Source organism: Sarcophilus harrisii, chromosome 1 (genome assembly GCF_902635505.1).
Source record: "Sarcophilus harrisii chromosome 1, mSarHar1.11, whole genome shotgun sequence".
Classification (NCBI taxonomy): Eukaryota; Metazoa; Chordata; class Mammalia; order Dasyuromorphia; family Dasyuridae; genus Sarcophilus; species Sarcophilus harrisii.
In genome coordinates this window covers 316,857,126-316,874,969 of record NC_045426.1, presented here as the reverse complement: position 1 = coordinate 316,874,969, position 17,844 = coordinate 316,857,126, and the positions used below count along the sequence as shown (strand labels likewise).

Genomic DNA, 17,844 nt, shown 5'->3' with positions numbered 1-17,844 from the left:
CAAAATCAACCAATAATCAGAATTAATCCAATGGCCCTAGCCCTGAATATAAGCCAAACCAAAAAACTAACAATTAATTGGCAATTTCAATACATTCCATATATGCTATAGCATATCTTTTTAAGTCGAGCTTTTGTGCACTAAATGTGTTGACTTCTTGAAGGGAGAATGTTGTGAAACATGGGATGCACACACACTTATAGAAATGTAACAGAACATATATTCAGAGGATAAAAGTTATGCTTTTCTTGAACTATTTTAATATTAAGTTATATTTAATATAATTAATTATAATTATTTAAGATAACTTTTGGACTGGTAAAAGAGGTTTTCTTGAAAATAATTGAGTTTATGGGAATGACTAAAATCATAAAGGTAGTACTTAAAAGTGACTTTACTATTACTTAGGAATATAATAACAATAAATTAAAATATTATTTTTCAATTTTATTTATATTTAATTTTTAAAAGTTTTCAGTTCTAATTTCTCTTCCTCCTGTCCTTCCCCCTTCCATTGAGAAGGCAAAAATATGGTACCCATCATAATATGAAGTCAAGCAAAACTTTTCTACATTAGCCATGTTATAAAAGACAGAAAGAAAAGTAAAAAAAAAAAAAAATAGTAAAAGAAAATATGCTACAGTTTACACTCGTTCAGTTCAACAGGTCTCACTCCGGAAATAGATAGCATTTTTCAGGGTGATGTTTTTCTAATATACATTATAAAACTGACACAAAGGGAAAATACAGTAATGATGGGGCATTTCAACTACTTAGGCTAAAAATCTCATTCTACTTGAAGCAGGAAATTATAGGAAACTTATAAGAAAATGATAATAATAAAGCTAGGTATAGTTATACGTGTGTATATGCTCGACTTTAGGAAAACAATTCCTAAATATTCAGAGAAAAAATTAGGTCAAATGCCCTAAAAGGAAGAAAGAGAGAAATAACTGCATAGGGAGCTTTGCTGAGATTTTAAGAGAATATCTACAAGAAACAAGAATAATACCTAACCAAGGATAAATACTAAAAAGAAGCATGAATTTATAACAATGATATCAGGAAGGATAAAGTGCAGAATGAATGGAAGCTTGCAAAATAGGCAGAAGACAAAAAAAGGAAATATTTTAGTTATATCTGGAGAACAGTGAATGAGAAATAGTGTTCCTGCTTGGAGGGTGGTATGTTAAAAAAAAAAAAAAGATGACAGCAAGAAGAATAATAACTGTTCAGGTTCAATTTTGCTTCTGTTTTCTCTGTCAAAGAGAGTGATCTGTAGACTATAATCATTTAAGTAAATTTGGTTAAAAGAATATTGAAGCTCAAAAGAGCAGAAAGAGAACATGGAGTTATTTTGAACGGGTTCAGCTGTCCAAACTTAGAGAAATTATTATTATTATCCCAGAATAATGAAAGGACTTGCAAATACAATCACAAAACTAAAATTGATCATTGAGAAATCATGGGCAAAGAGAGAGAGAGAGTGAGCACATATAGTTTATCAGATTTTGGAGGGACAGATTATGACACAAGAATATTTATATACAAATGATAGCAAATAAGAGTTCAGATTATCTGCAAGATAAAAAGGATGTTAAATTGTAGTGTTTAATGAATTACCACCTGCTCTAAATCATTATTGATCAGAGAAATGCAAATTAAGATAACTCTGAGGGACTACTACATAGCTCTCAGATTGAGCAAGATGACAGGAAAAGATAATGACAAATGTTGGAGGGGATGTGAGAAAACTGGGACACTAATACATTGTTGGTGGAATTGTGAATGGATCCATCCATTTTAGAAAGCAGTTTGGAACTATGCTCAAACAATTATCAAACTGTGCATATCTTTGATCCAGCAGTGTTTCTACTGAGCTTATATCCCTCATATAAGGACACACACACACACACACACACACACACAGATAAATATATATATATATATATATATATATATATATATATTTATTATTATTTTTTTTTTTTTTTTGCTGAGGTAATTGGGGTTAAGTGATTTGCCCAGGGTCACACATTTAGGAAATGTTAAGTCCAAAGAGACCTTAAAGAAGGGAAAGGGACTCACACGTACAAAAATGTTTGTAGCAGCCCTTTTTGTAGTGGCAAGAAACTGGAAACTGAGTGGATGCCCATCAGTTGAAGAATGGCAATATGTTATGGTATATGAATGTTATGGAATATTATTGTTCTATAAGAAACGTTCAGCAGGATGATTTCAGAGAGGCCTGGAAAGACTTACATGAACTTATGCTATGTGAAATGAGCAGAACCAAGAGATCATTGTGGCAACAATAAGATTATACAATGATCAATTCTGATGGATGTGGCTCTTCTCAACAATGAGACAATTCAGGCCAATTCCAATGACCTTGTGATGATGAGAACCATTTACACCCACAGAGTGTTGGAATCCTAGTGTCAACTCAACTTGAAACAAGGTGAAAACTCAAGGGAGATGTCAGAATCCTGCTGTTAACTCAATGGAATTGATACAGTGCTTATTGGTTCACACCTTGGAGGGAATTCTTACAAGTGGATAAGTTGCTAATACTGATAGACAATAATGCTTGTGTTCACACCTTTAGAGAGCTCTTATGAGCAAGAAGTATTTAAGTACTCATTGGAGTTCTCACGTTTGGGAGATTTCAGGGTTTAGGATGAGATATCCGAATTCACACCTCCCTTAATCCCTGCCTCCAGAAGGTGGAGTCAACTTTTACGCTCAGGATAAATGGAGTTTCAGTGAGCCACTGGGGAAAGTTACTTTGGAACATTGTCAGGGGTCAGAGAGGAGCACTGTGGGAGATTGAGAGCCTGGGAGATACAGAAGCCCACAAGCCCTTTCTCAGAGGCAAAGACAGAATCATTCCATCTTTGTGCTGGCTGGAGACTGAAGGGAGCAGAGGCAAAGGACTAGCTGCAAGAGCTCTTGGAACCAAGCAGAAAGATAGGCCTCTAAGAAAACTAACAGGGCTATATTTAAGGACACAATAAAACATCTGAACTTTTAGCACCTGGCTACATTTGGGTGATTATTTACTTGTAACTGAAACTAAGGCTGCCTCCAGAAAACCTCCCCAAGAAACCTGCACCCAGAGAGAACCATTATTATTTTAAAGAAGAAAAACTCCACAAGAGAGGACTGTGGGAACTGAGTGCACCACAACATAGCATTTTCTCTCTTTTTGTTGTTTGCTTGAATTTTATTTTCTTTCTCATTTTGTTTCCTTTTTGATCTGATTCTTGTGCAGCATAATAATTGTATAAATACTTATGCCTATATTGGATTTACATATATTTTTACCATGTTTAATATATATTGGATTATTTGCTATATAGGAGAGGGAATGGAAAGAAGGGGGGGAAATTGGAACTTAAGGTTTTGCCAAAGGTCAATGGTGAAAAATTATCCTTGCGTATATTTTGAAAATAAAAAGCTTCAATTTAAAAAAAAATGAGTTACCACCAACTAGAGAAAGCTAAACTAATCTAACTTGGCTGGAGTTACATTTACATGTTATATATCATATATGTGTATGTATACACATATACACATGTCATCATATATGTCATATATTTGTATATAATAGACACTTTATATATGTTTACACACATGCACACACACATAAGAATATCAGGGCAGCATCCCTGACTGCTAACACCTGGCTTCCTAATACCTGTCCACACCACAGGATCTTTCCTCCCCTCTTGACTTCTAGTAAGGAATCATTCTCTCAAGATTCCCAGATAGTTCCCGGGCTGTTAGGGGTAACTCTGCTGCTATGACCTAGTGTTTGGATTGGGAAAGAGAGGTGATATACACACTTTGACATAGAAATTAAGGCCTCTTTTTTGGGGTGCTCTTTCCCTGGCTCCTACTGTTAAAGCAAGGCATAATCACCAGTTACTTTTACTAAGGCTTGAGGGGAATCTGGGAGATGGCAGAATGAATACAAATAGAATCAGTTGTAGGGGGCATAGCCTCAGGTAATTTGGTCTCCAGATAGGCCATCTTGCACCTATTTTCTCCCCTGCTCCAATCCATGCTTCACACCACCTGCCAACATAATCTTACTCATGCATAGAAATCGTCATGCTTCCCTGGCTCAGATATGGTCAGTGGTTCCCATTGCCTTAGGATAAAATTCACACCCTTATGTCTAGTATTCACAAGAACTTTCACAATCTGATGCCTCTCTAATCTTGCCAGGCTGATGATATAAACATACTTGATGCCCTGGTAAAATGGACTTCTATTTGTGCCACCTAAACACCTTAGGCCTTTCCATCCCAGGCTTTTGCTTGTAGAATTTTCAATCTCTGAAATGTCTTCCTTCCCTCTTTTTGCCTTTTGAATTTCTGCCTATCCTTAAGAGCCTGACTCAAATATTGTCATCTTGGTGCTCCATTAAAATAGCTTTCCCCCCACCTTGGATATCATATTTCATTTTTGGTACTCCTAATTTATTATGCATCATATATTTTAATTATTTTGTACTATATGCAAAACTCTAGGAGAGGAGAGACCATGTTTTATTTAAATTTTCCAAATCCCCTAGCCAGATCTAGCACACAGAAGTTTTTATGTTTGCTAAGTGATTATGGTTGAATACATAGCTAAGATCTCTTCTGAGCCTTCCCCCCATATCAGCCAGCTCTCGTAGTTGATGAGGGTGGAACCCCAGATCTTTGATTAGAACAAGATAGCTGAAAGTGCCATCTGGAGAAAGCCTGGATTACAGTAAACTATCTGAAAGCCTAGCTACTCCCTGAGGCAAGCAGAAAGGAGTACTGATAGGATCTTCTGGGCTTAAGTGGGCCTTTAGTTCTTAAGTAGGCTTTTTGTTCCTTGTCAGAATACTTTGCATTGACAAAATCATCATAACCTCCATAGTTACTGTATCCAATCAGAAAGCCAAGATAGATGCCAACTCTCCTCCCCTCCTCCAAGTTATATTTCCCCTATAAAATGACTTAGTCTACTATAATTTCCTGGCTAACATCTATTAGGATCCTGCCTTCTTTTTAGGATTAGCCTGCCAGTCAGTGGCATAATCCTACTTTATAGCATTTTTCTCCTTGTTATAGCTAACTCCCCAAATCCTTTTTACAGTTAGTCATCCTTATAAAGTCAAAGGTTCATTAGGAGCTTGCCAAGCCCTAATGGTGTCCTCCTCCTCAATGGCATCTCCCCTGGTTAATTCTGAGTTCCTCTAGGGAACCTGTTAATTGCTAAAACTCCTTTCCAACCCTTATGAGGTTAGCCCACTTTTAGTAGAATAATAAAATCATTTGTCTCTTGATATGGAGTTCTAAGCCTATAAATTCCTTTGAGACACCTTGCAACACTGACCCCAATATACTTTTGGAGTTCAGCACTTCAAATCTCAACATTTGGTGGCTCATATAGGAGTCCTAGAACCCCAATATATTTTGTCGGTTCAGTACCCCTACATCCCATCCACACCTGTCACCTGCTCTCTTGGTCCCTATGCTATGTCATCTTTATTTCCTTCTTCTCAAGATCTTTCTTAAGATCATAGTAGAGGCCCTTAGATATCATCTGCTCTGATGCCCTTATATGATAGATGATTTTCCCAAGATCACTCAATAAGCTAATGGCAGAGCTGGGCTTTGAGCCCAGGACTTCTGACCCCAAATTCAGTCCTTGTGCCACTATATTATACAGCCTGCAAGGCCCTTCCATAGAATGTAAGCTCCTTGAGGGCAGGGACTGTCTTTGCTTGTATTTGCAAACCCAGCCTTCAGCATGGTACCTGGCACCTTGAGCCCCATTTTTCCAACATTCTTGAACTCTGCCCAATGAATCCCTGAACTACAGCGCTTTCTTTGTAAATCCATTCTATACTGTTCCTATCAACACGATATTTATAGAAAGAATCCAATTTAGAAAAGACCTGAGAATTGTAATCCCATATCCATGGCTATGTAGCCTCAAGCCACATATTTTACCTTCTCTGAGCTTTAGCTCCTTTAGTTATAAGATGGAGATAATACTTATGTCACCTACTTTCCAGGATTGTTATGGAGCTCAAATAGGTTAATATGTGCAAAGCACTTTCAGCACTGTGTGACACAGACTTTTCTATGTATCAAATATAAATGATTTTAATTAGGATAATTATCTCTTTCTGATCCCATAAATATTCTCAAAAGTCCCAAGCTCTTGCATGTTCCTCTCCAACTCCCAGCATCACTATTCTGAAGTTTCTGACCTCTTTCCAGAGTACCCATATCTTCCTTAATGGAATCATGTCTTCTTCTAAGCACTTGTGTCTTAGACAAATATTAGCTTATTTTTCATTTTGTACTTCTCTGATTTTGGCCCTGGTCAAACCAGATTTATTCCAGTGATTTTATCAGGGGAGAGAATTTGGGAAGAGAAAGAAGTTAGATGATTTGCCCTACCTTATTAGCCATTTTGGTGGGGCACTAGCATTTCTTGTTCAGTAGAAAATCCCCCAAAAAACCAGTCCTGAGAGGAATGGCGTAATAATGACCACATCCTAGAAGTCCAGGTATAAAAAGGGCCATTTCATTTCTCCAAGTGATAGGGTGAATAAGACCCAACAAAAAGCCATGTCCCTATTAGCTACCCAGAGTCTAGATGGGCCATTGGGTTGGACATTGACAGGAGAAGACTTTTATTGAATTTACTTGAATCTTTGTTGCAATGGACCCAATCTAGTTGAATTTCCACAGCTATTCCCTGGGGCAGGTATGGAGGGACTGTTGAATTTCTTGTCAAATTCCTTGCATTTATTCCTTACAATTATCATGACCTCACAGTTATTGTATCCAATCAGAAAATCAAGTTATGATGGCAACCCCCAAGTTTATTTCTCTGCTATAAAAGAATCTATCTGTACCTCAATCCCCAGCTAACTCCTTTCAGGATACTAACTCCTTTTAGGGATAGCCCACCAGTCAATGGTGTAATCCCGCAATCCTTTGTGGGTTTATTAGGAACCTCCTACCATATTTAAGAATTTACCATGCCTAATGGCATCTCCCTCCTTGTTATGGCATCTTCCCTCAAGTTAATTATGAATTCCACTAGGGAATTTAGCCCTAGTCTTTCCCTTTGTTAATGCTAACTCCTTTTTAGAATTTAGCCAGCCAGTCAATGGCATAATAATAAAATCTTTGCTTCTTGATTTGGAAATGATATTAGATTACAAATTCTTTTGAGATACCTTGTGACATTTTGTACTTTCTCAATATATTTGGTGGACCATACAGGGAAAATCCTGAAACCCCAATATATTTGAGGGGTTCAGTGCCTCTGTACTCCCATACCCCATCACAAGGATCTCCTTGAAAACTATGACCCCAGGTTTCATTTGTAGATTTCCAAATCAATACAGATAGAACATTATCTAAGGAGCAGATATGGTAGAAAAAAATTGCCCATAAAGTAAATTTATGTGTAATGAAAACTACTTTACCACCAATTGTCATTACAAAATCAGATTCTCCTATAAGTTAAAAAAAGATAGCTCTGAAGTATAATAAAAAACTATAATGTAACAAAACTCTGAAAATTTTTTATTAAAATATCAATCATAGAATGATAAAATTTTAGAATTAAAGTATCTTTTGAAATCATCCAGCCTATTTCCCAGACTATGTTGTCCTGTATCCTGCCAAGGTGTTCCAAGCAATTAAATAGGAGTTCCATGAGAAAATGTTCATGCTAATGATATCTTCTTGCTAAAATATTAAATTTGAAATTGTGCATATAAATTATACATTTGATACTTGCTTGGCAACTTTTGGAGGTTGAAAATAGACTTAGTATCTTTGAAATATTCCAAGTCCTCTATGTCTGAGGAATATTTCATTTGTCAAGACTCTTTTTGCCAGATTAACATTTATAGGTTCCATCACGATGCTTCAGTATCAAAGATCGTTTGGGGACAAATTGGTTTGGGAAATGATAGTCTAGCTCAACCTCTTCCTTTAGTGGAAGTGACTTGTGCAAGGTCATTTAGCTTGTCCAGATTTTTCAAGATGATTTTCCCTTTAAAAATTCCTTAGTTCTCACATGTCAATTTCTCCATCTCCTAAGGGTCTTCTTGTATCTGTTTTCTCCCTTCCCCAAGTTCATCCTTCATACTCATGCTAGCATACTCATGCACAGAGATTGTTATACCATTTTTCTGCTTATAAGTAGTCACTGGTTGCCATGGCCTTCAAAGACCCTTTTGCCTAGTGTTCACAAGAACCCTCACAGTTTGGTGCCTTCCTAACCTTTCCAGTCTGATCTCTGAAACATATTCAATGCCCTCATAAAGCTACAGAAAGACTGTCTAAGATTTCATAGGAACTGATATGAACTAGATATGAAATATAGATTTGGGTCAGACAACACTGAAAATAAGGGATTTCATAATGATTCTTTAGGCCTAAATGACCATTTTATTACATTTGTCTGTGTGATTTATCTATGGTTATATTTCCCAGAAAAATAGATGAGTCTTATGGCTTTAATTTTTTTTTTAAGATTTTAAGTATTATGAAGATGCAGCTGATGAATATCGGGACCAGGAGGGCACCTTGCTCCCTCTCTGGAAGTTCACATATGATAAGGCAAAGCGCCTGGCCGTGACAGCCCTCTGCTGGTAAGTGTTTGGGTTGCACCTCCAAAATATTCGGGGCTCCAAGAGTGCCTGTTTCTTTAAGCCCGGGGAGGTATGAAATGACTATCCCACGTTACCATAGAGAACAGTTCAGGCATGGAAGTATGTGTTGGATGCTCGTCTTTGTGCAAATGCAGCCTTCCACCTAGAAAAATAATGTAAATGAAGGAGAACAAATAAGGGTCGTTATTATCTCACTCGCAGCCTATTTTAACTTCTTCCCTGGAGTAATGTCCTTTTATTTAATTCTTTTAAAACCTTAATAAGAGATTGAAGCTTCAAGATCTGTCTTATAGGACAGTCTCTAATGGCCATTTACTGATGAATATTGTTGGCTCAGTCATCGGACAGAGATGAGGTATCAGAAGTGGGGGAAGGAGAAAGGAGCAAGCATTTATTAAGCACCCATTGTGTGCCAGGTAGTGTTCTGAGTGGCTTACAAATATTATCTCATTTCAACCTCACAAAAATCTTTGAAGGAAAGTGCTTTTATTATCTTATTTTAAAGTTGAGGAAACTGAGGCAGGCAGAAATAAAATTATTTGCTCAGGGTCACCCAGATAGTAGATGACTGAAGTCAGATTTGATCTTAGTGATATCTTCCAGACACCAGGCTTGTTATTGTATCCACTGTGCCATCTGAAGCATCAGGCCACTCTTTGTCATAGAATATTCAGATTAGAAGGGACCTAACAGTATAATAACCTCTTATAGAGGTAAAGTAACTGAGACCTAGAGAGATCGAGTAAGCTTGCCCAAAATCACATGGGTATTTCATGTAGACCCTAGAACTATAGTCTCCTAACTCTCAGTCCTGGCCTTTTTCTGCTGCAGCAGCATACACTCACTCCTACTAAGTTCTGATACCCAGTTCCACTCACAAGAGCTAGTGTTAGGAAGGTTTTCTAAGACAGGAAAGCACTGATATTATGAATAAAAGAAACTAGAAAGTCAGTTTCCAGAGGGCCATAGAGATTTTTAATCATTAGTGAAGAAGGACTAGGCTAGGGTATGTAGCAATATTTGAAGTGCCTTGCATTTTTGCAGCAAAGGATAAAGACATGATTTGCAATCATTTACCTGGAAAATAGGGAGGAGAGGAAATGAGACACAGCCGGTCCAAGAGAATGAAATGCAGGACTGGAAGGGAAAAGAATTCAAGTGAGTGGTTGTATCCTAAGATTTTGGAAACACACCAAGGTATTGGGTAGCTGATTTGGGGCAAAGGTAGGGTTGAGTATAGGTGAAGTCAGATTAAGCATGGTCCAGGGCAAGCAGGGGCACCAAAAATAAAAAATAACACGCTTTGGGTCAAAGATGAGATGGACTGAAACTTTTTAGTACCTTGGATAGCTCTTTGGGAGAAAATTGTCAGAAACTGAAGTCTGACTGGGGGCTTTTATGTTCACAGACTAGGGGCTGCTCAGTTGGCTTGGTCCTCTGGATGAAATTTTCTAGTTGTCAACAGTACCTTTACTTAGCTAGAACAGGCTCAGATCTTCTGTGATAGAGTATATCACACATACCCCAAAGTATGGAGCAATATCTTCTTAACTGATGTGGGACTCTTAATAGGCATCAATGGGGTGGGGAAGGAGAATATCCTCAGTAGCTATATAACAAGCTGGTGAGAGGTAGCTTTTATGGGATAGCTCATCCTCTGATGACCCTATTAGTCAGGGCTGGGGATAAGGAGTTAGACTATAGTTATGGCTTCAATAAATGAGAATAGGAGTCAAATTAGTAGTCCTGTCTTACTGCCCTCTAACAACCCTATGAACACATTAGTGTCTTCAAATGTTCAGGTGTGTTTGGGGAGGGTGGTATACAAGTCCATTCACACTTGGGCTTACTCATCCATAGAATGGGGAGAGAATCAGACATTTTATTCTGTTCTGTCTTTAGATTCCTAATGCCTTCTGATTCAAGTGGCAGCATCTTGGCTATTTTCAGCTCCAGATTTGAATATTTCACTTAGGGCAAAGCTCTGAACATAAGATGTAAGTTCGGAGACTAGGAAGAAGCACGAAATATGTAAATTTAGAGACTCACTTAAGATTCATCACGAAGGAGGGGAAGTAAAAACTATTTGGAAAAAAAAAAGTTTTCAAAAAGGAGAAACAATCCCCACTCAGATTGTAAGAATTTAGAAAGTGCTCTCTTCAATCTACCCCAATTCGCTACCTAGCTTGGTATTGCATAGTGTGTTTTCTCAGATAACTATTGACCTAGAGGGTAAGTTGGCTCCCTGGTTTCTAGGTTCCATTCAAATAAAAAAGGAAGTCCCTGAAGGGTAAGTAAAGTTGATTTTTCATTGAAAATGGTTAGTATTTGGCAGTTTTCTACTGACTTTATTTCTACCCAGAGACACTCTGTCAGTTATTAACTCACATTTATATACTGCTTTAAAGTTTAATTTCCTCACCACAACCCCATGTAGTGTTATTCCCATTTTTAGAGAAGGACATTGAAGTTCAGAAAAATAAAATGACTTACTTTTAATATTTGATTCCATTACTGGACAACATTCACTTAGATGCATTTTCCCCTGTTTATTTTATGTTTAATCAATTTTGTGACAAAATGTAAATCTAAACACACATATAGTATCAATAGCAACTTATCAATAATTCTAAAACACTTATACTTTTGTGACCATAGTTTACATACTTTTACATGCATACATAATGTATATGGTTTGTCAGTATGTATATAGTATTACTATTTACATTTTTACTTTATGTAATTTAATTATATGTAATATAAATAGTTTCATTTTTGTGGTTTCCATTATTTGTGGCAATAATATTACAGTGGATTTAATAATATAGCATGCTTTGCCATACCCCAACTACTAAGCCTTTATATTGTTTCTAGTTTTTTTGCTTTTATATATAATATTGCTATAAATTCACAATGTTGCACAGACATGTACAAATAAGTTTCCTTTTCCTTTTTTCTTGAGATTTGTCTCCAGTAATAGAGTTAATGGGTCAAAGGGTTTGTATGGTTTGATGACACTTATTAGTCAAATCTACAAAAATAGCACTGACTTTCAACTCTACCAGCACTGTCCCCAAGCACATTTTTGGATCTAACTAGTCCCCATAACCCTGACAACATTGTTTAAACTACTTTTCTTTATTTTTCTGCCAAATTAAGAGTTGTGAAGTTCTGGTACTTGGATGTACTTTTTAAAATTATTAGTAAAATTGAACATTTTTCAAATGTTTATTCTTTGGGTTTCTTTTTTTGTGACTAGCCTTTCTTTAGTTGCCCCCTAGAACCTGAGTATTTTCCTTATAAATTTGGATCAGTTTTACGTTGGAATAGGATTTAATCACCTAAGTTCTGAATATAATTCAATTTTTTAAATGGATCTGACTTTTTCCTTTTATATTACATCTTTTTACAGGAATCCAAAATATAAGGATCTGTTTGCAGTGGGACATGGCTCTTGTAAGTTACAATTTATCTTTACATTTAAAGCACTCCAGTTAAACTATCCTAAGATTCCCAGCCTCCTTTAAATGGTTAGCACAGACCTATTCTCATTCCTATTCTCTAGGCTATATGGTAATCTTTGTCAACCCCTCAGTTTCTGACAGCAGTCTTTTTTTGCATTTTTAAAATTTTGATTTTTATTTTATTTTCAAAATACACGCAAAGATAGTTTTCAACACTGGCCCTTTTAAAACCTTGTGGTCCAAATTTTTATCCCTCTCTTCCCCATACTCCTCTCCCCTATATAGCAAATAATTCAAGATAAGTTAAACATATGCAATTCTTCTAAGCATATTTCCACATTTATCATGCTGCACAAGAAAAATCAGATCAAAAAGGAAAAAAATTGAGGGAAAAAAAGCAAACAAACAACAACAAAAAGGTGAAAATACTGTGTTGTAATGCATATTCAGGCCCCATAGTCCTCTTTTTGGATGCAGATGGCTCTCTCCATCTTGAGTCACCTCATTGTTGAAAAGATCCAAGTCCATCATGTGATCATCACATAACCTTCTTGTTGCTCTGTACAATGTTCTCTTGGCTCTACCCACTTCACTTAGCATTACTTCATATAAGTCTCTCCAAGACTTTTTGACAGCAGTCTTGAACATGAGATGGTGCTTGTCAATTTTCACTTGGCCTGTGAACTTTAAAAATGATCACCACAAACTAGAGGACATTTCTTTTATTAATAGATTTTTCTCTCATCTTCTTGTATAGAAAAGTAAAATCAGAATGCTGATAACTTCTGTATTCAGATGAAAGCTCACCCTTGGCAATCTCTTTTTTCTTTTACCTAACATTATACTGGGTATAGTTTTGTCAAAGTTAAAGTTCCCAACTTTTGTAAGTCTTCTTTTGGAGACAATTTTCCTTTCATCACCAGTCCAGTCTCTGCCTTGCTGAAAAGGTTGCCTTTTGCTTTAGGATTGAGGCAGTAGCTATAACTCTTATGTTGCTTTTATTCATGATTTAATCCTGTAACAATGTAGTATAGCCTCTATTCCATAACTACACTAGGCTAGATTTAAGATGACTTAGATGGGTAAGAGCCATAGCTGAATTGAGAGACCTAATGTTCAGGATCAAGGATAATTAATTCTTATTTCAAACCACATATGGAATATCATGTTTAGTTCTGGATACTCAGTTTTAGGAAGGATATAAAAAAGTTGGAGAATATCAAAAGGAGGGTGATGAAAGACCTTGAAATTATGCTATATAACAATCAGTTAAGGACAGCTAGGTGGTTCAATGGATAAAGTGCTCTCCCTGGAGTCAGGAAGTGCCAAATTCAAATCTGGCTTCAGACACTTAATAGATGTGTGACTCTAGGCAAATCACACAATCTCAATTACCAAAACAAAACAAAACAAACACACAAACAAAAAAAAAAAAAAAAACGAAGAACTTGGAGAAGAGTTTAGGGAGAACATGGTAGTCATATTCACGTAAATATGACAGTTGTCAAATGAAAGAGGAATTAGTCTTGTTCTGTTTGGCCCCGCAGATTTAGGCTTCATATAAAGAGAAACTTCCTAACAATTAGATTCATACATAAGTGGAATATGTTATCTGTATTACTGTCAGAAGTTTTCTCTACCCAGACTTCCCTAAATCTGTGTGTATTTGATTTCATGCAAGCCCCAGCAACAGCTTTTGATCACTGCATTGTATAATAAAAGCATATGTTTTGATGTAGATGAGAGGATGGTTGAGAAGAGATTTGAGAAGAGTCTTTAAGCAGTAGCTAGATGACTACTTAGGTATTAGATATGTCCTAGACAAAATGTTGTCTGGCTCTAAGATTTTAAATTGAGAGATCTTTTCTAAAGAATCCTACATCCAGGCCAAAGTCTTTGGAGATTCAGGCCACTGCTCAGTTATTTTCCTCATTTCTCTCCATCTATAAAGGCAAGCTTCCACCCCTTTGAGCTCAACTGGCTCAGATCTCCTTCCCATTTCATGTCATTGGTCATCTCATTGAGAAATGGTTTCTACATGAAGCACTCCCTTCCTGTATAAGAATTATTCACACTGTATAATAGCATTGGTTCCAAAATGTTAATATTTGTTTTGTTTTATTTTCTGGAATAAAGTACTAGATTCTTTGAACAGAAAAGGCTTTTTTTTCTCATAGAAGGGGCAGATAGGGTACTATGGTGACCACTAAGACCCAGAAATGTGCTGTTTGGGTCAAATTCCCTTAGGGCTTCAAGGTGTTTAAGGTCTGGTTTTTATTTTTCTCATCAATGAGAACCTGATACTTCTTGAGATCATATAGTTTCTATTATCTTTGAAGAGGAAGAAATGTATTTGCTGATCTAAGGTTGGATCTAACTCTGTGTTCTGTATTTTACCTCAAACATTGTCCAGGTTTGATCAAATGACAAATTCTAGTGACAATTCTCTGCAAAGTCTAAAGTCATATGCATTTCTCAAAGAAAATTAGGAAGATAATGTTCATTATTATCATCACTGCTGTGATTATGGTCCAATGTACTTATTATCTACAACCTTTATTCTTTTAAAAAACAAAATAATATTTTATGGTGAACTTTAAGACCAACAAAAAAAGAAAAAAATCTAAATGGAAGCACCCATAGTACCATAAAATCTAGGCTATCTTCACTTTGTTAAAAGGAATATTACATGTAGATACAAAACCTTCTATGAAATAATCTCATTTGATTTTGTGTACATGTCTAAGAACTTTTCTATGTATTTATATTATTTACTAGATTATTTTTACGCAATGTGTGTGCTATTCTGATTCTACTTTCTCAGCATTTGTATGCTGTCCTACATTTCTTTGTTTTCCTCATATTTGTCATTTTTATGATATAGTAATATTCCACTACATTGATAGATTATAATTTATCACATCCCTAATTCTTCAACTGTTGGACAGATATACTACTTTCATTTTTTCCTTAGTTTGTTGTAAATATTTGTGTTGTAGCTTTAGTTGTATCATAATATATTTAAGTAGAGTAAGGTGGGATCATCCAGGTTAAAGGATATCAGTTTTCATAGATTTGCCCAACAGAGAGTTGAAATAGACCTCAGCCATCTAGTCCAATTCATTCTTTAAAAGGAATCTCTATTATAATATAGTATCAAATGACAAATAGTCATCTATCCTCTGCCTGAATACCTCCAGTGTGTAGAGATGTGTTGCTAAGGCAGCCCGTTCTCTCTAGAGACAGTTTTATTAGGAATTCTGCTCTCTGGGACCAGATGGAAAAAGTCTTAGCCCACTCTCCACTTGAGAACTCTTCAGGTTCTCAAACAGAACTATCACATACCCTCTAAGTCTTCTCTTCTCCAGTCTAAACATACCCAATGCTTTTAATTGACTGTCATGTCATATGAATTTAAGACTCCTTGCTATCCTGGTTTCTATCATCTGGATACTCCAGAGGAGCAATGACCTTCCTAAATTTTTATACCATACTCTAGATAAAATTTGACAAGAATAGAGTATGAAGGGACCATCACTATTCCTTAAAGTTGCATCTCTTTTAATGCATCCCAAGAGCACATTAGCCTTTTTACTTGCCACATCATACTACTGCTTCTTTCTTTGAACTTGAGACATACTCAAAACCCTCTAATCTTTTTTCAGATAAATGGTCGTTTAAACATGTTCTCCCTACCTTGTATTTGACAAGATGATTATTTTAACCCAAGTGTAAGACTTTACATTTATTCCTTTTGAATTTCATCTGATTAAACCTAGTAGAATAGTCTTACTTGTCATGATCTTTTTAGATCCTGTATCATCGAGTGATGATCGAGTGAGTGAGCTATTTATTGTTTCTAGCTTTGAGGCATCTTCAGTTTTGATAAGTGTGCCATCATGCCTTTATCTAACTCATTGATAAAAATGTTGAATAGCACAAAACCTAGGTATCTACTAGATACTCCTTCCAAATTGACATTGAACTCTTCATGACCATTCCGAGTCCAGCTACTCAACCAATTCTGAATCCAGTTATTGTATTATCATCTAATCCATATCTCTTCCATCTTTTCCACAAGAATAAAATAAGATACTTTCCCAAATAACTTTGCTAAAATCTAAGCAAATTTATCTACAACCTTCCCTGACCTTGTAATTTTTATTGCCAAATTGCTACCCAAAAAGATTTTAATACATCACAGTTTCAGTTGTGTAATAAGATATCTGTTTTCATGATATTTGAACACCACTAAGTTTTGTTATTTTTAATTATATCAATTTGTTGTCTACAAGATTATATCTCACCATTGTTTTAGTATATATTTCTAAGATCATTAGACATTTAAACATTTTTCAAGTGATAATTAGCAAATTGTATTTCTTTTTTCCATACCTGTTTATATCATTAACCACTTATCTATTGAATGATAATGTCCAGAAAAAAGTAATGGATGAAATTTAGATGAACAGTTATCTGAAAAAGAACAATATATGCTCTATTATATATATGTATGTAACATATGTGTACACACATATATGTACATATGTATATTTATGTGTGTACATATATGTATGTATGTATGTGTATGTACATATGTATATTTATATTCACATGTAATGCTTTAAGATTTGGGAAGTAATCATTAACTGTGTGCCTACTATGTGCCAAGTATTGTGCAGCAGGGATATAAATATGATGGATGAAATAATCTCTACTCTCCCAGAATTTACATTCTTGTGGAGACCATAAGTACATATATAATATAATATATAATATAATATAATATAATATATAATATACTTCACAGAATAAATATAATAGTAGTTATGAGTAGTAGAATCATTTTCTAGTAGTAGAGAATAAATACAAAATAATTAAATACAAGATATTTTGAGAGGGAAAGTTGTTGGTATATAGGAGCCACCTGACAATGGCTGCTAGAGATCCAATCCAGACCTTCAGAATGGATCTCCTCTTGTGAGAGGATGATACAAGGATACTGAGAGGCAGTGGCCGTTCTCTGACCTATCTGACTGAGAGACCTTTGCATTGTCTGACCTCTCTCCTCTTCCCTCTGCCTCCAATTTATCTCATTCCCAGTCCACAACACCTGTGTCAGCAAAGCCTGCCCTGCAACTCCTTCAGATGCCACGATCCCAGCTGTGGAGGCTCTCAGAGAATTGATCTGTCCCTTAATGGAGAGTGATAACTAAACTCATTGAAGCTCATGAAGTTGCCATTAGAGTATAAGCAGGAAAAGATTTAGGACCGAGCCTTAGGGAAAAGCCACCATTTAACAGTATGATATGGATGATAAAGCAACAAAGAAGACTGAGAAGTGATCAGACAAGTAGAAAAAGAACCAGGAGAGAGAAAAATCACAAACTGAGAGCAGGGAGACTATGCAGAGAAAAGGGTGCAACAGTGTCAACTACAGCAAACAGAGCAAGAAGAATGAGAACTGAGCAAATAAAATTATCAGATTGGGCAGTTAAAAGAGTATGGGTAACTTTGGAGGAAGCAGTTTCAGTTCTGGGAAGAGGTGGGGAAGCTAGCTTTCAAAGAATTGAGAAGTGTTTACTTCTTTTACTCTCATTATAATCTGTTGGGATAAGATCTGTTATTTACTGTTTACAAATGAGAAAGAAAAGAAGAGACTGAAGATATTGGGCCTTGTCCACAATCACA

General features: G+C 35.9%; 1 protein-coding gene across 1 annotated transcript in view; it reads left to right on the top strand.

The window, feature by feature from the left end:
- Positions 1-17,844, top strand: part of DNAI1 (dynein axonemal intermediate chain 1) — a 251,702-nt gene that overhangs the window by 111,471 nt on the left and 122,387 nt on the right. The window contains exons 11-12 of the mRNA XM_003761769.4: positions 8,551-8,668; positions 12,102-12,145. Coding sequence (XP_003761817.1) covers positions 8,551-8,668; positions 12,102-12,145 — 162 coding nt within the window. The remainder of the gene's footprint in view (positions 1-8,550; positions 8,669-12,101; positions 12,146-17,844) is intronic.